This window comes from Apium graveolens, chromosome 9 (genome assembly GCF_009905375.1).
Source record: "Apium graveolens cultivar Ventura chromosome 9, ASM990537v1, whole genome shotgun sequence".
Taxonomy (NCBI): domain Eukaryota; kingdom Viridiplantae; phylum Streptophyta; class Magnoliopsida; order Apiales; family Apiaceae; genus Apium; species Apium graveolens.
In genome coordinates this window covers 33,046,249-33,071,645 of record NC_133655.1, presented here as the reverse complement: position 1 = coordinate 33,071,645, position 25,397 = coordinate 33,046,249, and the positions used below count along the sequence as shown (strand labels likewise).

Genomic DNA, 25,397 nt, shown 5'->3' with positions numbered 1-25,397 from the left:
AATCCATGAATACTGCTAGTGCATTGGTTAGTCCAAACGCCATCACGAGGAATTCGTAGTGTCCGCATCTCGTTCGAAACACAGTCTTTGGAATATCTTCTGCTTTGATCTTCAACTGATGATAACCCGATCTTAAATCGGTTTTTGAAAACCATGCCTCTCCTTTCTATTGATCAAATAAGTCATCGATTCATGGCAAAGGGTATTTGTTCTTGATAGTTAAATTGTTCATCTCACGATAATCGATATATAGTCACATACTACCGTCTTTTTTCTTTACGAACAACACCGGTGCACCTCAGGGGGATACACTGGGTCTTATGATTCCTCTATCGAGAAGATCCTCTAATTGCTTCGCTAGTTCTTTTATCTCAACAGGCGCCATTCGATACGGAGGTTTTGAAATTGGTTCAGTTCCTGGTGCCAAATCAATGGTGAACTCGATTTCTCGATCCGGAGGTAGTTCTGGAAGTTCATCTGAAAAGACATCGGGAAACTCACAAACTACAAGAATATCTTCGATCTTTGGACTTTCTTTTTCCGTATCCCATACATAGGCTAAATAAGCTTGACATCCCTGACACAACAATTATTTCATTTGCATCATCGTTAAAAATCTCTGCTTCTGTTTTTCACCTTTAAAAGTTACTGTTGCATTTTCCTCGGTTCGTAAATTCATTTTTTTATTTGCGCAATCGACCTGAGCATTGTTACTGGCTAACCAATCCATTCCTAAAATAATATCGAATTCTTCTAACTTAAAAGATATCAAGTTAACTGAGAAATGATGTCCCGCTGTCTTAATATCGCAACCCGGACACACTCGATCAACCATAATTTGATAATCATTTGCTAACTTTATGATTAATGTTTCATCCAACCATTGAATTTCACAACATAAATTATGAATAAATTTTTCAGAACTAAAAGCTCTCGTAGCTCCAGAATCAATCAATACTTGTACATCTACATAATTCACAGGAAGCGTACCTGCAACCACATTAGGACTCTGCACAGCTTCTTTCATCAACATGTTAAAAGCCCTTGCCCTAGGCTGGTTCTGCTGTGGTGGCGGAGGTAATGCCAAAACCCTTGGGATGCTGGCTGCCATTGCTGCTCCTTTATAATCTTTAGTGATGTGTCTCTTTCTTCCGCATTGGAAACAAGTAACCTCTACCTTTTCTGTCAGGCATTCCCCAGAGTAGTGTCCCTTCTGCTTACACTTGAAGCACGTGATGTTTGGCTTATTACAAATTCTAGTATGCTTCTTCCCACATGTTCTGCAGTCGGGTATGGGTGGTCAGATAAGTCTCTGTTGATTTGGGGCTGGGAGTCGGTTACCCGTCCTCTGGTTACCATGTCCTGTCTTTCTGAAATTCACATTTCCCCGGGCTTGAAATCCCGGCCTTCTATTGGAGCAGTTTTGAAAACTTCCTGGTCCCTTTTCCTTTTGGGACGCTTCACTTTCTCCCTCAATAATCATGGCCTTCTGAACTACGGCTGTATAAGTCATCAGTTCGAACACCGCTACTCTGCTATGGATCCACGGCTTCAAACCCTGCTGGAATCTCTTGGCTCGCTTTTCATCAGTATCTACTTGCTTTGGAACAAACCTAGCCAATTCAGTAAATTTGGCTTCATAGTCCGTGACCGAAAAATTTCCATGCTTCAACTCCAAGAACTTAATTTCCATTTGATTCTTCATGTAACGGGGAAAATACTTCTCCTAGAAAAAGTTCGGTGAATTTGTCCCAAGTCACTACACCCTCGCCTTCCAGTGCTTTCTTAGATTCCCACCAGTAATTGGCCTTTCCCTTCAAGAAGTAGCTAGAGAAATCCGTCTTTTGATCAGCTTCAACTTTAACCAACGCAAAAGGCCTTCTCCATTTCTTTTAACCAGGCTCTTGCCTTAGTAGAATCCGCTAAACCTTCAAATTCCGGAGGCTTTACCAACTAGAACTGCTTGAAAGAAACAACAGGTATTACTAGTGGTGCTTGTGGTTCTGGACGAACTGCTTGCTGTAACATTTGCTGCTAAAATTGCTGTTGCTGTTGCTGCATCTGCTGCTGCATCTGCTACTACATCTGCTGCTGCATCATCATTTGTTGTTGTATCAGGTGAAACATTTGGTCTAGTTGGTGGTTATTGTTGTTTTGGCCTTCGGTATTGTCATTAGACGACTCAGTTCTTGTTTTTCTTTTTGGTGCCATGGTTCTGATAATAAAACAAATGGTTCTTTTAATAGCAATTTATTAAACAGGTGGTATGAAAAAAGAAACGATTTGTATGGTATTAAAACAAAAATTTAAGCAGTTGATATTGGAAATAAAATAATTTACCAGGTGTCCAAAATAAGAAATTAATAACAGTTCAGTGTTTAATTAAATCACTTGGAAATAATTGAAATTTTTTGGAAAAGTAAATGGTACAAGATTGTTTTAAATATAACATCATTTGAGATATGAAACTATAAAACAGTAACATAAATGTAAATGCTTGAAAGACTGAAATTTTAATTAAAGTAAAATAAAAAGTGGAAAGAGTTCATTATATATATATATATAAATAACATCAGCTGCAGGTGTTAGTGCTTGATACGAAAAGGGTCTACATCAGATCAGTCATACTACTGCTGCTACCAGTCAAACTAGATGCTACACACATACAAGCCTAGTCACAGAATATTATGATGCCTCTATCTACATATATCACATATAATACAACACCCTGCTGTCTGGCCGATCTCAAAATCCAGGCGGCACACGATCAATCTCCTGCTGAAGTGACTCTAATACTGCCTCCATCAATCTCATAGCTCTACGATATACAACATCAGTACGAACATCCTCCTGTCTCAACTCAGCAACCTCTTGTGAAACTTCTCGGTAAATCTGTCGAAGTCGCTCTCTCATAATATAGTCTGGCTGTAATGCCCTCACTGGTCCGTACTCCCTGCACTCAAATAGTCTGAGAATCTCCCTACACTGGTCTCACCACATCTGCATCTCCTCCATAAGCCTAGCATGTTGCTGATAGGGCACAGTCCGTGGCTCACGAAGATCTGTCTGAGAATCTCTGGTAGGTAGTGGCACTGGCTGGTTAATGACCTCATCCATAAACTCGGCTTGTGGAAACTGATATACCCCGGGCACAGGAGCATAAATGGCTATCGGTGCTGGAAACAACACTGACTGAGCTGGTGGCTCAAACATCTGGGGATCTGGAACTACATCAGGCTGTAGAGGTGGAATCTCTGGCTGTTGTGCAGGGATCTGAGGCTCTAGCTCCTCTCACTGAGGAATGTTAACCATATCAGGTATATCAAATATCGAAAACTCTAGTGGCGGGAGCTCAGGTATCTCTCGCTCGAAATAGGGAAAATAGTCAATAAAATCAGGTACCTCTAGTACTGGGGGAACTGGAAACTGCTCGGGTGGTGGAACTGGCAACTGCTCTGGTGGTGGTGCTAATCCCCGAGGTAATGGTGTTGGTGGTGGTAGTGGTGGAAATGCCTGTACTGAACCTGATGGCACTGTTGGACCCGATATTGTCCGCTCTGATGAAGATGTCATCTAACAGAATAACCATAACACAAGAAAAGATCAAATCCCATTCCTAGAACTCACAATTTCCTAATCTAAGAAACTAACAAACCCTAATACCATTATTTCTATCTTATGTGATCTTCCTATCTTATCTTAACTGTGACGCCCTCCAAACCCGGGGTCTAGATTTGGGGGTCACTCGCCAATAAACTTAAAATAAAATAATCACAGCGGAATAATATAATAAATACGACCCCTTTACCTGCACTGGATCGATCACAGGTTATAGTATGGAACAGGCACTATTACAAATCAAGTGTTATTACAAACCATAGTCTAATTAGTTTTACAACTTATTCAAATTTTATTACAAACCTCTAGACTAATTAAGTATCCCAAACTGTCTACCTGGAAACACACCACTATTTACAAACACATAACCTCTGGTCAGACCTGGAACTTAAGCTTGCCCTGGCCTAGCTGAAAGAATCAAGATAGGAAACAAGTATGAGCGGAAGAAATGCTCAGCAAGTAGTAAATAGCTTATGATTTGGAATAACAACAGTATATCTGATGAACAAAACCAACTACAATAACTGAACAGTATCAAAACTGATATAAATTTGATAATAAACAACATTTGCAATATATTATGTTTTGGGATTGGAATCCTCGAACGACGGTGTGTTGCCGCCGGTGATCAGCCGCGGAGCAACACCGGTATGCCGAAACATATCCAACTAAACAAAAGGTACCCAAGGCACATATTGGCCTAGCAAGGTGTTATATCCTGTATAACACATAGCTCACACTGGACCGCCGCCACGGCCTCTTACGCAACCATCCAACCCATAAAACCATTTTCCGTTAAAGGAGTCGAATCAAATGACATCCTTAACCACATAACTCCCCATTTCTCATGGTCCGGAGTTTTCTCAACAACCAATGGCGAAATAACCAGAACAATTAGTTATTCGCTAGTCTCAATTCAAAGCTTCACTGTATAGAGTAAGTTATAGCGAAATGTAAAAATATTTAACTATTCTGAACTTAGAATAGTAGAGAAATTGAAAGAATAAAGTTCAGAGTCAATATCGATTGAATGATAAATGAAGATATAGGTACTTGCATAATATAATTCAAAATAAACGTCACTTGAACAATAAGTGAAGTCAGGGATACTTGCATAATATGAATCGAAATAAACGTCACTTGAAGGATAAGTGAGGTTAATGTACTTGCCTGGTATGCTCAATAACCTCTTACTTTAACTCTGCTTCTAACTGATGGCTATTATCTTCATCTAACACTTGACTGCACTCCTTGCTACTTGATTCTATAAACAAAAGGACTATCTTAATTGACAGAACTAAACTCAATCGACGTAACTATACGTCTTGATATCTACCCGACCGTTTATAACTAAGCATGGCATATTAAACTGTAACAGATAGCATGTATATCACGTAACACGTAATCATGGCATTTATATAACACGTACTCACATATTTCATGTAATACATAAGTCAAATCATTAAAAGGTACGTCTCAGTGCATTCAGAATGAAAATTAGGTCAATATTAGTATTTACCGATCAAATACCAACTTAAACTGATACACAAATCAAATGACATTGCAATACAAAATAAATTAGGTCTCAAGAGTATTTTTATTAAAAGCGCAATATTTTTCTGAATCTGTACGCGTTCGTTTCGTATTAAACGGACAAACGGTTGATTTATTATGAATTTTTGAACATTTTTCGGAATAAAAACGATCTCCGAATAATTAAAATAATAGAGTTCAAACACCCTAAAATAATTTTATAAGATTTATCGAGCTTGGAAAATAATTTAAAATAATATCTTAAAGCTCGAAACTATTTTTCAGAATTTTTAAATCAATTTTAAATAATTAAATCTAATTAAATAATCAATTAAAATTAATTAATAACTAATTAAATTAATTAATCAATTAATATTTAAATTAATTGAATAATTAAATAATTAATTATCAACTAAAATTAATTAATTAAATAATTTGGATTTATTTTTAAATTAAAAATAAATTTTCAGAATTAAAATAATGATTTTTAAAATAGAAATGAATTTTCAGAAATTATAAATAGGATTTTGAATTATTTTTAAAATAGAAAATCCCCAGAAACAGAATTTTAGAAATCAGAATGGGTCAAGGGGATTAAAACCGGGTTGGCTGTGGTTGCAAAACGGGTCCTCAAGAATGTTGCCGGGTCAGGTCCCAGCCGGCCGGAAACTGGGATTGAATCCCAGAATCCGGTGGCTCTGCCGGACTCCGGCGAGCTTCAAGCACCCACAAAACACAGTCGTTTCCCTATTTTCTGATCTTAAACAGTCATACAGTGTCACAACACTCCGATTTTAGCCCCAAACGGAACCACCAGCCCCAGAGCTCGGATTCCGTGCAAACCTCCATTAAACCCGGCGGAAGAAAAATCAAACTCCGGCAAAACACGATCTCCCTTAATTCTTAACCAAATTTAACAAACAATATCTCAAAACAATGCTGAGAATCATACAAACACATTCCTATATTCAAAATCAACAGCAAATACACGAATCAGAAAGCCCTAATTTTCGAATAAAACCCTAAAATTACGAATTTCCAAATCACTAGTCGTTTGAATGAGTTGAGGGCATAAACAGAAAGAACATGAAAATCTGAACATTTTGGTTACTCATACTTCAAATTCTGAAGTCTGCATCACCCTCAAATTTGGGTTTGATTCTCAGAAATCTTCAAGAACACCAAGAACACATATTCAAGAAATTTTCAGAAATTAAAACCTTAATTTCTATATGATATCGAACTCTATTTTTGAAGTATAATATACCAAATCGACCAGAAAAACATGCTCTACAACATGGAAGCATCAAATCACATCAACAACATCAAGAACAAAATTTCATCATTTAATTATCAAATAATTCGAATATAAATAAATAAATAAGAAAATTACTGTGATTTCTGGGCAGAAACTGATGATTGATTCAGAAAGAAGATTTCGAGAGCTTCGTTTTGATATGCTGCACGCCCGAATCGGAGTTCGATAACGCCTTCGTTCGTGTGTTTGATTCTCGGGAACGTATCGGTTTTTCTCGGGTTTTTCTCTGTATTTACGGTGTTTTAACTGGTTGCAAATGAAAAACGGAATAAACGAAATAAGAAATAGGCTATTTATATTTATGGAATATTGGATCGTTCTGGATCATTTTGGATCATTTTGGATCATTAAATTAGTTGCTTAGCCGCTAAGTAACTGCAATAACGATCCGATTCGATACCAAAATTGGATAATTATCAAAACCGGGCTTTTTATAAAACACCATATACGAACATAACGTAAAAATATCCCGTCTTTCGAGATTACGGGTTTTATTGATTACCGAAATAACTATCGTATCGAAAATATTGCGCCGGGCCGCGCACGGGTCAAACCGTAATCCGGATCGAAAAAGTCAAAACACGGAAAATGTCCGGAATTACCAGATTAGGTTAGGAAGGAGTTTTTGGAAGAGTTTCGGGTTGTAAAAACGCAAAACGGTTGAAGTTTGGAAGATTCCCGGCTTTATAAAATAATTTTATAATTATTCTGAAAATAATTAATAATTCATAAATCATTATAAAATCATATAACACTCCAAAAATTACCAGAAAAATACCACAATTATCTATATTTTATTCTGGACATATAAAAAATTCAACTATTCAAATAATGTCACATATAACATTCAGATATCTATTCTACTTTTCAGATAATTCACCAAAAATTTACATAAAATCACATAAACAATTCCAAATAATAATAATAATATTTGAAAATATATGGGATATTACAATCTACCCCCCTTAACAGGATTCTGTCCTCAGAATCAACCTAGGAAAATAAATAAGGATACTTGGATCGCATTTCGCTTTCCAATTCCCAAGTCGACTCTTCAATCTTGGGATTCCTCCACAAGACTCGCACTAAAGATACAGACTTATTCCTAAGTACTCTTTCTTTCTTATCTAAAATCTGCACTGGTTGCTCAACAAAAGATAAATCTGGTTGGATCTCGATTGGCTCGTATTCTATTACATGGTTCGAATCAGGCAAATAATGCTTCAACATTGACACGTGGAACACGTTGTGAATATGTTGCATGTGAGGGGGTAACGCTAATTCGTAAGCAACCTTTCCCACACGCTTCAAAATCTCAAAAGGGCCAACATAACGCGGACTCAGCTTTCCTTTCTTTCCAAATCTTGATAAACTTTTCCAAGGTGAAACTTTTAATAACACTGCCTCTCCAACTTCAAATTCCATATCTTTTCTGGTAGGATCAGCATATTTGCGTTGACGATCTTGAGCTGCTGTTAATCTTTTCCGAATGAGTTCTATTTTCTCCTTCGTCTGTTGGATCAATTCTGGACCCAAAATCTTTCTTTCACCAACTTCTTCCCAACATATTGGAGATCTGCATTTTCTACCGTACAAAGCTTCGTAAGGTGGCATTCCAATACTGGCATGATAGCTGTTGTTGTAGGAGAATTCAATTAATGGCAAATGCTCGTCCCAACTACCTTCAAAATCTAGTGTACATACCCTTAGCATATCTTCAATAGTCTGAATCGTTCTTTCACTTTGACCGTCTGTCTGCGGATGATACGCGGTACTCATGTTCAGCTTCGTTCCGAGACAATCTTGAAAACTTCTCCAAAATCTTGAGTTAAATCGAGGATCCCTGTCTGAAACTATGGATACTGGAACTCCGTGTCTTGTCACAATTTCTTTAAAATATAACCGTACCAATTTATCCATTGAGAATCTCTCGTTGATAGGAAGAAAATGCGCTGACTTCGTCAATCTGTCGATAATAACCCAAATAGCATCATGATTCGCCCTGGTCCTCGGTAATCCAACTACAAAATCCATCGCTATATGCTCCCATTTCCATTCTGGAATGTCCAATGGTTGTATCAGTCCACTGGGCCTTTGATGTTCCGCTTTGACTCGCTGGCAAGTATAACACTTACTTACCCATTCTGCAATTTCCTTCTTCATGCTTGGCCACCAAAAGTTTTCTCTTAAGTCTCTGTACATCTTCGTACTCCCGGGATGAATTGAATATCTAGAGTTGTGAGCGTCTCGAAGAATTTCATCTTTCAGCTTGGCTACATTGGGTATCCATATTCTGGAAGAAAATCTTAATATCCCTTTATCATCCTTTTGACTCCCTATTTCTTCTCCTGTCAAACTGTCTCGTTCATGGCTCATTACTTCTTCCTGACATCTTCTTATTTTCTCTAATAATTCTGGTTGAAAAGACATTGCACACAATACCTCTGTAGATATACTTGGAATACTAACCTCTATTTCCAGCTTCTCAAATTCCCTGATTAATTCCTCGGATGAAGTTATCATGTTCAATCTTTCTTTTCTGCTTAGCGCGTCGGCCACCACATTTGCTTTGCCTGGATGATAATTAATAGTACAGTCGTAATCCTTGATTAGTTCTAGCCATCTCCTCTGTCTCATGTTCAATTCCTTCTGGGTAAAGATATATTTCAAACTCTTGTGGTCCGTGTAGATCTCGCACTTTTCCCCATAAAGATAATGCCTCCAAATCTTCAATGCAAATACTATAGCTGCCAATTCCAGATCATGCGTTGGATACTTCTCTTCGTGTGGTTTCAACTGTCTTGAAGCGTAGGCTATCACCTTGTCATGCTGCATCAAAACACATCCCAATCCTTTGTACGACGCATCACTGTAAATCACAAAATTTCCTTGTTCATCTGGCAAGACTAGCACTGGAGAAGATACTAATCTATTCTTTAATTCCTGGAAACTTTCTTCGCATTTCTCATCCCATTCAAATTTCTGGTTTTTCCTGGTGAGCTTTGTCAATGGCGTAGCTATCTTTGCAAAATCTTGCACAAATCTTCTGTAGTAACCTGCCAATCCCATGAAACTTCTTACTTCCGTTGGTGTTTTTGGCCTCTCCCAGTTGATTACGGCTTCAATCTTTGCTGGATCCACTTCCACTCCTTTATTGCTAATCACGTGCCCAAGAAATCGTACTTCTTTTAACCAAAATTCACACTTGGAAAACTTTGCGTATAACTTCTCCTGTCGCAGTATCTCCAAAACTATCCTCAAATGTTCTACATGCTCCTCTTCTGTTTTGGAATAGATCAAGATGTCATCTATGAACACGATCACGAATTTATCCAAATACTTCTTAAATACTCGATTCATCAAATCCATGAAAGCTGCTGGTGCGTTGGTTAATCCAAATGCCATCACTAGAAACTCATAATGCCCATATCTGGTTCTAAATGCGGTCTTCAGAATGTCTGCAGGCTTGATCTTTAGTTGATGATATCCGGATCTTAAATCAATCTTAGAAAACCATACAGCGCCTCTCAATTGGTCAAACAAATCATCGATCCTTGGTAACGGATACTTGTTCTTAATGGTTAGCTTATTCAATTCTCGATAGTCGATACACAACCGCATACTCCCATCCTTCTTTTTGACAAACAGTACTGGTGCGCCCCATGGGGATACACTGGGTCTTATAACTCCTTTCTCCAAAAGATCTTGCAGCTGAGATGCCAATTCTTTCATTTCCACTGGTGCCATCCGGTACGGGGCTTTAGAAACTGGTTCTGTTCCGGGTGCTAGATCAATCGCAAATTCAATTTCTCTGTCGGGAGGTAATCCTGGTAGATCATCTGGAAAGACATCTGAAAATTCGTTGACAATTGGAATCGCTTCTAATGTTGGAACTTCCTTGCTGGTGTCTACCACATGGGCCAAATATGCTTCACAATTCTGACGCAATAACTTTTTCACTTGAGCGATCGCTAAGAACTTCTTCTCTTGCCTATTTCCTCGAAATATTATCTTCTTCTTACTATCCAAAGTCTGAAGTCTCACTTTCCTATTCTTACAATCAATCTGAGCGTTATTTTCTGACAACCAATCCATTCCTAAAATAACATCAAATTCTCCCAACTTAAAAGGTATTAAGTCGGCATAGAAATGATGTCCTCCTATCTCAACATCGCACCTCGGGCACACTCGATCGACAAAAACTTGGTCCTTATTAGCTAACTCTATCGTTAACGCTGGTTCTAACAATTTAACTTCACAATGCAGTTTATCGACAAAACTTTGAGAAATAAATGACCTCGTAGCTCCAGAATCAAATAAAACTTTAGCATCTATGGAATTGACTGGAAGCGTACCTGCCACCACGTCTGAACTCTGAACAGCATCCTTCATAGTCATATTGAATGTCCTAGCCTTTGGCTGGTCCTTTGTTGGTGGTCCTTCAATCCTTGGCACATTAGCAGTTGGTTCAATTGTCTGGCAATCCCTGGCAATATGCCCCATCTTTCCACATTTAAAGCACACTGTCCCTGATCTCTGAGCTGTAGTCTGACTTCGACACTCATTAGCATAGTGTCCCTTCTGATTGCACTTATAACACAACACATTAGCCTTACAAATCCCAAAATGCCTTCTACCACAAAATTTGCACTCTGATGCAGGTGGACGATTGGGTCTCTGTTGATTTGAATTCTGAAAACGGTTCCCATTTTCTGGCTGTGGTTTCTTAAATCCCACACTCTTATTATTCTGAAACTCTGGCCTTTTATTGAAACGGCCCTGGAAGTTACCTTGTTGCTGGCCTCCTCCTGAGGTTTCTATTTTTCTTTTCTTCCCATCCTTCCCTTTCTGATACATATCACTCTTACTTTCAATCACCATCGCTTTCTGCACTATTGCCACATATGAAGTCAACTCAAACATGGCCACTCTGTTCTGAATCCAAAACTTCAATCCCTGTTCAAATCTTCTGGCTTTCTTTTCATCTGTATCAACCTGGTCTGGCACGAACCTTGCTAACTCAGTAAACTTAGCCTCGTACTCAGCCACAGTAAGATCTCCCTGGGTCAAGTTCAAGAATTGGATCTCCATTTGATTCTTCATATACCTCGGAAAATACTTTTCTAGAAACAGCTCTGTGAATCTCTCCCAAGTTATAAACTCACCTCCTTCCAATGCTCGCGCGGATTCCCACCAATAGTTCGCCTCACCCTTCAGAAAATAACTTGCAAACTTGGTCTTCTGCTCAATTCCTGCTCCGACCAATTCAAAAGCCTTTTCCATTTCCTTGAGCCATGCATTGGCTTCCACAGGATCAGCACTTCCCTTGAACTCAGGTGGCTTCACTGCTTGAAACTGCTTAAAAGTCACTACAGATGGTGCTGCTCGCTGCTGCTGTTGCTGCTGCGTAAGATGTAACATCTGCTGCTGCATTAGTCCCAACATCTGGATAATCGCTGGATCTGTACGACTCTCGGTACTACCCTCTCCTGAATTATTCCTTCTCTTTGGTGCCATTATTCTGGTAAGAAACAAGCAATATATATAATAATCTGTCAAGCATTGTGTCAAATATGTAGCAATTCCTTAGCATATTAAAGTTCGCAAACACTATCTCTTCTCAAAATATCATAAACTTGCTACCATATTAACACAAGCGACATGATTATCACATAATCCTGCTTATTATCTCGAGAATAATAACATAAAGAAAATTTACTCCGAATTATCCAAACTTTTAAAATCCTCTCTTGAAATCTTAACTAAACCAACAAAATAGCAGGGCAATGACATAAGGCCTAAAGCTAAACGCAAAACAGGAAACCTAACAACTTAACTATAACCCAGCCCAATATCCTAAATTTAATCCTATAAAAGCTAAACTACACGCGCCTATCTTATGTGATCTTCCTATGACTTATCTATGACAATCCTACGCCTGTTTCAGTGACCATAACCTGTAGCTCTGATACCAACCTGTGACGCCCTCCAAACCCGGGGTCTAGATTTGGGGGTCACTCGCCAATAAACTTAAAATAAAATAATCACAGCGGAATAATATAATAAATACGACCCCTTTACCTGCACTGGATCGATCACAGGTTATAGTATGGAACAGGCACTATTACAAATCAAGTGTTATTACAAACCATAGTCTAATTAGTTTTACAACTTATTCAAATTTTATTACAAACCTCTAGACTAATTAAGTATCCCAAACTGTCTACCTGGAAACACACCACTATTTACAAACACATAACCTCTGGTCAGACCTGGAACTTAAGCTTGCCCTGGCCTAGCTGAAAGAATCAAGATAGGAAACAAGTATGAGCGGAAGAAATGCTCAGCAAGTAGTAAATAGCTTATGATTTGGAATAACAACAGTATATCTGATGAACAAAACCAACTACAATAACTGAACAGTATCAAAACTGATATAAATTTGATAATAAACAACATTTGCAATATATTATGTTTTGGGATTGGAATCCTCGAACGACGGTGTGTTGCCGCCGGTGATCAGCCGCGGAGCAACACCGGTATGCCGAAACATATCCAACTAAACAAAAGGTACCCAAGGCACATATTGGCCTAGCAAGGTGTTATATCCTGTATAACACATAGCTCACACTGGACCGCCGCCACGGCCTCTTACGCAACCATCCAACCCATAAAACCATTTTCCGTTAAAGGAGTCGAATCAAATGACATCCTTAACCACATAACTCCCCATTTCTCATGGTCCGGAGTTTTCTCAACAACCAATGGCGAAATAACCAGAACAATTAGTTATTCGCTAGTCTCAATTCAAAGCTTCACTGTATAGAGTAAGTTATAGCGAAATGTAAAAATATTTAACTATTCTGAACTTAGAATAGTAGAGAAATTGAAAGAATAAAGTTCAGAGTCAATATCGATTGAATGATAAATGAAGATATAGGTACTTGCATAATATAATTCAAAATAAACGTCACTTGAACAATAAGTGAAGTCAGGGATACTTGCATAATATGAATCGAAATAAACGTCACTTGAAGGATAAGTGAGGTTAATGTACTTGCCTGGTATGCTCAATAACCTCTTACTTTAACTCTGCTTCTAACTGATGGCTATTATCTTCATCTAACACTTGACTGCACTCCTTGCTACTTGATTCTATAAACAAAAGGACTATCTTAATTGACAGAACTAAACTCAATCGACGTAACTATACGTCTTGATATCTACCCGACCGTTTATAACTAAGCATGGCATATTAAACTGTAACAGATAGCATGTATATCACGTAACACGTAATCATGGCATTTATATAACACGTACTCACATATTTCATGTAATACATAAGTCAAATCATTAAAAGGTACGTCTCAGTGCATTCAGAATGAAAATTAGGTCAATATTAGTATTTACCGATCAAATACCAACTTAAACTGATACACAAATCAAATGACATTGCAATACAAAATAAATTAGGTCTCAAGAGTATTTTTATTAAAAGCGCAATATTTTTCTGAATCTGTACGCGTTCGTTTCGTATTAAACGGACAAACGGTTGATTTATTATGAATTTTTGAACATTTTTCGGAATAAAAACGATCTCCGAATAATTAAAATAATAGAGTTCAAACACCCTAAAATAATTTTATAAGATTTATCGAGCTTGGAAAATAATTTAAAATAATATCTTAAAGCTCGAAACTATTTTTCAGAATTTTTAAATCAATTTTAAATAATTAAATCTAATTAAATAATCAATTAAAATTAATTAATAACTAATTAAATTAATTAATCAATTAATATTTAAATTAATTGAATAATTAAATAATTAATTATCAACTAAAATTAATTAATTAAATAATTTGGATTTATTTTTAAATTAAAAATAAATTTTCAGAATTAAAATAATGATTTTTAAAATAGAAATGAATTTTCAGAAATTATAAATAGGATTTTGAATTATTTTTAAAATAGAAAATCCCCAGAAACAGAATTTTAGAAATCAGAATGGGTCAAGGGGATTAAAACCGGGTTGGCTGTGGTTGCAAAACGGGTCCTCAAGAATGTTGCCGGGTCAGGTCCCAGCCGGCCGGAAACTGGGATTGAATCCCAGAATCCGGTGGCTCTGCCGGACTCCGGCGAGCTTCAAGCACCCACAAAACACAGTCGTTTCCCTATTTTCTGATCTTAAACAGTCATACAGTGTCACAACACTCCGATTTTAGCCCCAAACGGAACCACCAGCCCCAGAGCTCGGATTCCGTGCAAACCTCCATTAAACCCGGCGGAAGAAAAATCAAACTCCGGCAAAACACGATCTCCCTTAATTCTTAACCAAATTTAACAAACAATATCTCAAAACAATGCTGAGAATCATACAAACACATTCCTATATTCAAAATCAACAGCAAATACACGAATCAGAAAGCCCTAATTTTCGAATAAAACCCTAAAATTACGAATTTCCAAATCACTAGTCGTTTGAATGAGTTGAGGGCATAAACAGAAAGAACATGAAAATCTGAACATTTTGGTTACTCATACTTCAAATTCTGAAGTCTGCATCACCCTCAAATTTGGGTTTGATTCTCAGAAATCTTCAAGAACACCAAGAACACATATTCAAGAAATTTTCAGAAATTAAAACCTTAATTTCTATATGATATCGAACTCTATTTTTGAAGTATAATATACCAAATCGACCAGAAAAACATGCTCTACAACATGGAAGCATCAAATCACATCAACAACATCAAGAACAAAATTTCATCATTTAATTATCAAATAATTCGAATATAAATAAATAAATAAGAAAATTACTGTGATTTCTGGGCAGAAACTGATGATTGATTCAGAAAGAAGATTTCGAGAGCTTCGTTTTGATATGCTGCACGCCCGAATCGGAGTTCGATAACGCCTTCGTTCGTGTGTTTGATTCTCGGGAACGTATCGGTTTTTCTCGGGTTTTTCTCTGTATTTACGGTGTTTTAACTGGTTGCAAATGAAAAACGGAATAAACGAAATAAGAAATAGGCTATTTATATTTATGGAATATTGGATCGTTCTGGATCATTTTGGATCATTTTGGATCATTAAATTAGTTGCTTAGCCGCTAAGTAACTGCAATAACGATCCGATTCGATACCAAAATTGGATAATTATCAAAACCGGGCTTTTTATAAAACACCATATACGAACATAACGTAAAAATATCCCGTCTTTCGAGATTACGGGTTTTATTGATTACCGAAATAACTATCGTATCGAAAATATTGCGCCGGGCCGCGCACGGGTCAAACCGTAATCCGGATCGAAAAAGTCAAAACACGGAAAATGTCCGGAATTACCAGATTAGGTTAGGAAGGAGTTTTTGGAAGAGTTTCGGGTTGTAAAAACGCAAAACGGTTGAAGTTTGGAAGATTCCCGGCTTTATAAAATAATTTTATAATTATTCTGAAAATAATTAATAATTCATAAATCATTATAAAATCATATAACACTCCAAAAATTACCAGAAAAATACCACAATTATCTATATTTTATTCTGGACATATAAAAAATTCAACTATTCAAATAATGTCACATATAACATTCAGATATCTATTCTACTTTTCAGATAATTCACCAAAAATTTACATAAAATCACATAAACAATTCCAAATAATAATAATAATATTTGAAAATATATGGGATATTACATTAACTCTAATGTTCTTATTTTCAAGGGCCAAAACCTAAGCTCTGATGCCAACTATAACACCCTCCAAATATGGGGTATAGATCTGGGACATTATGAACACTAACTACCTTACTGAACCTGTACAATTATAATATAAATATATAATTACCCCTTACTACTACTACTCATGATCTTTTCAAGGTTAAGGATTGAAAACAAGAATGACATACCAACTTTATTACAACAATTCTAAATAAACTGTCTGACAAACTCTCTTTATTACAACCCAGTTTTCTATTCAAATTTTAAACTAAACATCTTTTATTCAAATTACATCTACCACTTATCCTATTACACCTGTTCTGGCAATGCAAAACTCTCTTCTGGGATTAGGAACACACACTCTTGGAATTAGAGGGTCCTGCAGCTTGACCCGCTTCTTGACTACTCGGGTTCCGATGGGTTTCATTCTCATCCTTAACTGAAAAACAAGGTGAACAACAATAATAGGGGTGAGCCAAAAATTGCTCAATAAGCCTACAACAATGTTTATATTTATAGTGTAAACAGAGAAGGATAAATGACCCGGTAATCTTCTGATTTGAACAACCATCTGTTTCTGTGAAGAATAATGTATGCCATTACTGGCGAGTGCCAAATGAACGAGACTGGAAACAAGAACCAACATATGCACTATAATGATAAGTGGATTTTATATCCACTTGGAAAGCTTTATTATAAGCTTAAATTGGTGTTTTGGACTCAAGTTGTTGGTATTTTGATGTGTTTTGTGTTATTGCATTTTAGGTATTAGTTAAATGAAGAAAGGAGCTTTTAAAGGAAATATGATGAAAAGTGATCAGATTTGGAAGCCAAGGCCTTTTTCAAGTTATAGAGAATTTCGTTAGCTTCGCGTGGACAGTTGAATCGCCTAATTTTGACGAATAGAACTGAAGTTATGGGCAAAATAAGATTCATCAGAATTTTCTAGAAAGGCTGCACGCGGCCGCGTCAAAAGTGCAAGCGCGCGGCTGACTTCGCTGAAAAACCCTATTTGAGTGGAATTTGACGATTTTAAGGGTCCAGGTCCAATATGGGCTTTTATATACTTAAAGAAAAGGGTTTTCATCATCCGGAAAGATTGGGAGATCAAGGAGAAGACCTAGAACCACAAAATAACTCCGAAAAAGAAGATCTTGTTTTCTACTTGTGATTCTTTGAATTAGTTGTAACTTTGGATGCTCGTTTTCATTCTTGTTGAACCTAGACCTTTTTTATTCGTACTTTGATTATTATTCAGTTTATTAAGATTAGAACCCATTATGATGATGAGTTCAATTATGGGTTAATCGTTATCATGGGATTCTAGCGGATTTACTTATGGATTTCAATAATTATTTTATTTCGATATCTTGGTGTGTCGTGATTGTATGATATCCTAGTATTGGTTGTGCTTATTCGTCTTATGTGTGTAGCTAACATATAAGATAGCGTGTTAATCTCTATTGAAATGACAGTGAATATAGAGGTTTAGAACTTGCCATGCTAGCATAGGTTCATGTATTTGTTATGCATGATTCGTAGGTAATTTTCACCATCTTACTTTCCCTATGTAATCACGATAGATAACTTGCACATTAAACCGTTATATTTTCAATTCTTATAGACATATAAGGACTAAGCATAATTGGTGTCTGTTCAACTTCTATCTCTTTTATGGATGTTTGGTAGTAGGGTATTCGTACAACGAAAGTTGGCGTTTACTAGTTTCGTGTTATCTGATTAGTGTCATCACCATTACATGCTAAGGTTAAGAATAATAAGACTATTGAATGAAGTATTTAATGAAGTTAGAATCCCATGTTTGTCATATATAGTAATTCAACCTTAATTCTCTTAGTTAATGTTATTTAGTATAGTCTCTTAGTTTAATAAAAACCCAATTTGTTATTTATCTTAGCCATGGTTCAAAAAATCGGTGATGCTGCCGATTAATCGACCGATTAAGTGGTATAAGGCTGGCTCCCGATCTAATAACCTAAAAACGGGTGAAAAAACATTTTTTCCAGAATCGAGTGAAAATCGGGTTAAAAATCGGGCCAAAGCTGAAAAAATCGGGTTAAATAACTTCATTTACCTTCATCAATCTAATGCGATGATGATTATCCTCCAGTATTTATACTTTTTCTACCTCTTTTCATATATGTATCTGCTTCTTAATTCAATCGAGATGAATATGCAAACTCAGATTGAGAATATAATTGAATGGTTTGTACAAGAACGAAGGAGATAAGTTTTAGAACCAGAGAAGATGGTGAACCGAATGAAACCGATAGAGAAAGAGAAGATACTTGAGAGTATGAGACAGTGGGGTTAGGTGGGTGTGGTTCGTGGGAGTTAGAAGATGCAAAATAGTATTGTAATAAACTCCTACTTGAGAAGTTGAGACTAGTACTTTGGAGTTTGGAAATTGGTATGAGCAGTTTTCTCCGAGCCCATTTCACAGAAAATATTCTTAAATCTTATTTTTTTTTCATTTTTTGAGAATATATTTAATGTTTTAAAATTTTTAAAATTAATATTAAATATATACCCGATTAGTGCTCCGATTAATCTTTCCGATTAATCCCCGATTTACCGATTAATCCCTAATCGGTACCTCCACTGATTAGTACCGTTTTCCGATTTTTACAACCATGGTCTTAACATTGAGCGATAACCATACATTGTTGCATAAGTGCATAAATTGAACTTAACCTAAACCTATCTCTGTGGGAATGAATCTGATTTATATCTTATACTACTTGCGAACGGGTATACTTGCGTGAATATTAGCGCGTGTTTTTGCCCTAACAAGTTTTTGGCGCCGCTGCTGGGGACTTGGTGTTAATATTTAGTTTATGTGCTTGTCATCAGTGGTCGTTAAAGTTCACTGACTCGGATTCTTTTACCTTCACGATTTATTTGTTTGTGTTTCAGGTACTCATTACAATGGGAGATCCAGCAGCACGAACGAAAGCCTTGATGGATTTTTCTCAACCCAAGATCAATGACATTCAATCTAGCATTGTCAGGCCAGCTATCACAACTAATACCTTTGAGATCAAGCCTGGCATAATTCAATGGGTGCAGCAATCCAGTTTGGGGGTTCTTCAACGGAAGATCCCAATATGCACATTAGGGATTTCATTGAGATCTGTGACACCTTCAAGTTCAACGATGTTTCTGAAGATGCTGTGAAGCTGAGACTGTTCCCATTCTCTCTGAGGGACAAGGCTAAGAGCTGGTTACACTCTCTACCAGCTGGTTCGATTACTACTTGGGAAGATCTTGCTCAGAAGTTTCTTACTAAATTCTTCCCTATGGCGAAGACAGCTGCACTTAGGAATGCTATTACTCAATTTGCGCAGCAAATGGGAGAATCACTACGTGAAGCTTGAGAGCGCTACAAGGAGATGCTTAGGAAGTGTCCTCATCATGGAATGCCTGATTGGATGATCATTAATTATTTTTACAATGGGTTGAGAGCACAGTCCAAACCCATGCTCGATGCAGCATCAGGCAGAGCATTATGGGCAAAGAGCTATGAGGAAGCTTATTATCTAATTGAACTGATGGCTGCTAATGAATATCAGTATCCAAGCCAGAGATGTCCACAGGGCAAGGTAGCAGGAGTTCTGAAGTGGATACAGCTACAGCTATCACTGCTCAACTAAAGGCGTTGTCTATAAAGATCGATTCTTTGGCTAACTATGGTGTTAAACAGATAATTAGAGTTTGTGAGCTGTGTGCAGGTCCACATGTGACGGAGCAATGCGCTATATCTAGTGACTCAGCTCAGTTTGTGAGCAACTTTCAGAGATCGCAACAACCAGTTCCAGACACTTATCATCCTGACAACTGTAATCATCCTAACTTCGGCTGGAGCAACAATCAGAATACGATGTAACAGCCGTTCCAACAGTTTGGAAATAAGCTATTCAACCCTCCTGATTTTCAGCAACAAATTACACCAAAACAACAAACTCATGGTGCATGTCTATCTTCAAATGAAAAATCTGAATTGGAGGAGTTACGGCTTATGTGCAAAAACCAGGCTCTTATATGCCAAAGCCAGGCTGTTTCTATCAAGACTCTGGAGAACCAAATAGGGAAAATTGCTAATGCCTTATTGAATCGACCACCAAGAACACTTCCAGTTATACAGAAACAAATCCAGGTAAGAGGGAAGTTGAAGAACAGGTGAACGCCATCACCTTAAGGTCTGGAAAGGTCGCAAGCCCCCAAATTCAGCAAGACGAAGAGCCTGAAAAATCTCAAGTTTCAGAAAATGCAGTTGTGGCTGAAGACGAAGTGCAGAAGGAAGCAGAGGTGGAACCAAGGAAGACTACTGTGGAACACACTCCTCCTGAGGGTAATACAGGGGAGAAACAGATCTATTCTCCACCTCCTTTTCCTAAGAGGCTGTAGAAGAAAAAGCTGGATAAGCAGTTTGAGAAGTTTTTGAAGGTGTTCAAGAAACTTCATATCAACATACCTTTCGCTGAAGCTCTTGAACAGATGCCTAGCTATGCGAGGTTTATGAAAGGTATTCTCTCTCAGAAAGTGAAGCTCGATGACTTAGAGACCGTTGCTCTAACGGAGGAATGCAGTGATGTGCTGCAACAGAAGTTGCCTCCGAAGCTTAAAGATCCTGGAAGCTTCACTATTCCTTGCACCATTGGAAACTTGTCATTCAACAAGTGTTTATGTGATTTAGGAGCTAGCATCAAATTGATGCCCTTATATATCTTCACGAAGCTTGGTCTGCCTGATCCGAAACCAACATACATGTCATTTCAACTAGCTGACCGTTACATCGCTTATCTACGAGGTATAGCGGAAGATGTCTTGGTCAAGTAGGATAAACTCATCTTCCCTGCTGACTTAGTAATTCTTGATTTCGAGGAAGATAAGAAGATTCCCATTATCTTGGGAAGACCATTCTTGGCTACTGGACGAACTATGATCGATGTGCAAAAATGAGAGCTTTCGATGAAGGTTTATGATCAAAAGGTCACTTTTAATGTGTTCAAGGAAATAAAGTTACCCACAACTAAAGAGGAGTGCTTTAAAGTAGAATGGGTCGAATTTGTAGTAAATTCAGAGCCTGAGCAATTTCCAAAGTCAGATACCTTCGAGAGATCCTTATTAGGGGAATCAGTTATTGAAGATAAAGAAGGAGCAGAGCAATTAAGGGATTTGAATGCACCTCCGTGGAAGAGGAAGTTAGATATGCCATTCGATTCTCTTATGTTAGTAGAGCTGAAAATTTCTCAGGAGCGTCTCGAGCCGTCTATTGAAGATGTTTCCACACTTGAGCTTCACCCACTACCAGATCACTTGAGTTATTCATTCTTAGGTGCACCCCATGATAAGGGGTTGAGATATATTTTTGATGATGTAGAGAGTGGCTGGACGAATATTACCGTGCCTACAGAGGGTTCTTCTCATATGCAACAGGTAGTTGATAGGACTGGTGTTGGTGATGCACAGTATAGAAGATTGACTAGGCGTATGGAGGCCATGCATGTCATCCACCAAAATTTTGCTGAAGATTTGACATACGATTTCGGTACTGTTGTTCGAGACACTGGTGGCGAGGTTGATTGGCCACCCGATCCTCCACCCAACGAGGGTGACTCTCCCGCTAATTAGGTATGCCTGAAATCCTTATTATTACCTTCAATGAGGACATTGAAAATTTTAAGTTTGGGGGTGATAATGTAAGGATTAGTAGTGTGTGTGTCCATATAGATTCATATAGATTCATATTGCATGTTTAGTTATAGTTCATTCATACTTTTGCATGATTGTTCATTTAGGACATATTGGTTTGTTTTTATGTGATTTCATATAGTTGCATTTGCATGCATATTTAGCATGATCCCTTAAGATGAACTATGATATTTGATAAGTTGATGTTGATTTGAGTGTGGTGATGACGAATAGAAGGATGTTTAAGTCCTAATGAACTGATTTGCATGCCAGGAACAAATATTTTAACAAAGTCTTATAGGGTTGCTTTTGATCTAGATCATGATCATACTTGTTTGTTGTTGAGATTTAATCACTTGGTTATATTTAGAATTTGTGATATTCTCGTAATGATGTAAAAATACTGATTTTTTTTATCTAGAGAAAACTTGGATTTCATTGCTAGTTGTTGTAAGCTAGGCGTCAAATGGCTAGTAGCCAGCTCATCTTTTTATGAGTAGTTTAGGGTTGAATGAGATGGAGCGAAACGCACTCATTCAGAAATTATTGAAAAAAAAGAAAAAAGAGAAAAAAAAAGAAAGAAAAATATGTGTTTATGCATAATTGATCAAGAGTGAGCTCTTTAATACAAAAAAGGTACCAAGAGGAGGTAAAAAGATGTCAAATTGGATGTATATGATGTTCACATGTTAATTGTAGCAATATATGGTGGAAAATGACTCTTATAGGATGTAAAATCACTCTAATATGGTGTAAAGTGACTTACAAGGTTGATTAGAGCCGTAATGTGGCCCAAAATTGACTCGTATAAAAGTGCTACTAAGAGGTGGTAAAAGGATGTCAAATTGGATGTATATGATGTTTTTATGTTAATTGTACCAATATACTCGTATATGGTGCAAAATCACTCTAATATGGTGTAAAGTGACTTACAAGGTTAATTAGGGCCAAAATGTGGGCCAAAATTGACTCGTATGAAAGTGGTACCAAGAGGAGGTAAAAAGGATGTCAAATTGGATGTATATGAAGTTTACATGTTAATTGTACTAATATATGGTGGGAAGTGACTCTTATAGGGTGCAAAATCACTCTAATATGCTGTAAAGTAATTTAAAAGGTTGATTAGAGCCAAAATATGGCCCAAAATTGACTCGTATGAAAGTGGTACCAAGCCAAAATGTGGCCCAAAATTAACTCGTGTAAAGTGGTACTGAGAGGTGGTAAAAGGATGTCAAATTGGATGTATACGATGTTTACATGTTAATTGTACTAATATATAGTGGCAACTGACTCTTATAGGGTGCAAAATCACTCTAATATGGTGTAAAGTTACTTACATGGTTGATTAGAGCCAAAATGTGGCCCAAAATTGACTCGTATAAAACTAGTACTAAGAGGAGGTAAAAGGATGTCAAATTGGATATATAATGTTTACATGTTAATTGTACCAATATATGGTGGCAAGTGACTCTTATAGTGTGCAAAATCACTCTAATATGGTGTAAAGTGATTTACAAGGTTGATTAGAGCGAAAATGTGGCCAAAATTGACTCGTGTAAAGTGGTACCAAGAGGTGGTAAAAGGATGTCAAATTGGATGTATATGATGTTTACATGGTAATTGTACCAATATATGGTGGCAAGTGACACTTATAGGGTGCAAAATCACTCTAATATGGTGTAAAGTAACTTACAAGGTTGATTAGAGCCAAAATATGGCCCAAAATTGGCTCGTATGAAAGTGGTACCAAGAGGAGGTAAAAGATGTCAAATTGGATGTAAATGATGTTTACATGTTAATTGTACTAATATATGGTGGCAAGTGATTCTTATAGGGTGCAAAATCACTCCAATATGGTGTAATGTGACTTAGAAGGTTCATTAAAACCAAATATGGCCCAGAATTGACTCGTATAAAAGTGGTACCAAAAGGAGGTAAAAGGATTTCAAATTTGGTGTATATGATGTTTACATGTTAATTGTACCAATATATGGTGGCACGTGACTCTTATAGGGTGAAAAATCACTCTAGTATGGTGTAAAGTAACTTACAAGGTTGATTTGAGCCAAAATATGGCCCGAAATTGACTCGTATAAAACTAGTACCAAGAAGATGTAAAAGGATGTTAAATTGTATGTTTATGATGTTTACATGTTAATTGTACTAATACATGGTGGCAAATGATTCTTATAGGGTGCAAAATCACTCTAATATTGTGTAAACTGACTTACAAGGTTGATTCGACCCAAATGTGGCCCAAAATTGACTCGTGTAAAGTCGTACCAAGAGGTTGTAAAAGGTTGTCAAATTGGATGTATATGATGTTTACATGTTAATTGTACTAATATATAGTGCCAAGTGACTCTTATAGAGTGCAAAGACACTCTTATATGGTGTAAAATTACTTACAAGGTTAATTAGGGCCAAAATGTGGCCCAAAATTAAATCGTATAAAACAAGTACTAAGAGGAGGTAAAAACGATGTTAAATTGGATGTATATAATGTTTAACTGTTAATTGTACTAATATATGGTGGCAAGTGACTCTTATAGGGTGCAAAATAACTCTAATATGGTGTAAAGTGACTTACAAGGTTGATTAGAGCCAAAATGTGGTCCAAAACTAACTCGAGTAAAGTGGTACCGAGAGGTGGTAAAAGGATGTCAAATTGGATGTATACGATGTTTACATGTTAATTGTACTAATATATAGTGGCAAGTGACTCTTATAGGGTGCAAAATCACTCTAATATGGTTTAAAGTTACTTACATGAATCATTAGAGCCAAAATGTGGCCGAAAATTGACTCGTATAAAACTAGTACCAAGAGGAGGTAAAAGGATGTAAAATTGGATGTATATGATGTTTACATGTTAATTTTACTATTCTATGGTGACAAGTGACTCTTATAGGGTGCAAAATCACTCTAATATGGTGTAGAGTAACTTACAAGGTTGATTAGAGCCAAAATATGGCCCAATATTGACTCGTATGAAAGTAGTACCAATAGGAGGTAAAAGGATGTCAAATTGGATGTAAATGATGTTTACATGTTAATTGTACTAATATATGTTGGCAAGTGACTCTTATAGGGTGCAAAATCACTCTAATATTGTGTAAACTGACTTACAAGGTTGATCCGACCCAAATGTGGCCCAAAATTGACTCGTGTAAAGTCGTACCAAGAGGTTGTAAAAGGTTGTCAAATTGGATGTATATGATGTTTACATGTTAATTGTACTAATATATAGTGCCAAGTGACTCTTATAGAGTGCAAAGACACTCTTATATGGTGTAAAATTACTTACAAGGTTGATTAGGGCCAAAATGTGGCCCAAAAATAAATCGTATAAAACAAGTACTAAGAGGAGGTAAAAACGATGTCAAATTGGATGTATATAATGTTTAACTGTTAATTGTACTAATATATGGTGGCAAGTGACTCTTATAGGGTGCAAAATAACTCTAATATGGTGTAAAATGACTTACAAGGTTG

The 25,397-nt window shown here is 36.9% G+C and overlaps 1 protein-coding gene and 1 non-coding gene across 2 annotated transcripts; both read right to left on the bottom strand.

Moving 5' to 3' along the window:
* Positions 1 to 589: 589 nt before the first annotated feature.
* Positions 590 to 1,111, bottom strand: LOC141685192 (uncharacterized). Its single transcript, XM_074490309.1, has one exon. It carries the CDS (start codon positions 1,109 to 1,111, stop codon positions 590 to 592), a length of 522 nt encoding a protein of 173 aa, XP_074346410.1.
* Positions 1,112 to 19,522: 18,411 nt separating this feature from the next.
* Positions 19,523 to 19,629, bottom strand: LOC141688349 (small nucleolar RNA R71). The gene has a single exon (XR_012561796.1). It is a non-coding gene; the product is annotated as a small nucleolar RNA R71 (small nucleolar RNA).
* Between the last annotated feature and the right edge of the window lie 5,768 nt (positions 19,630 to 25,397).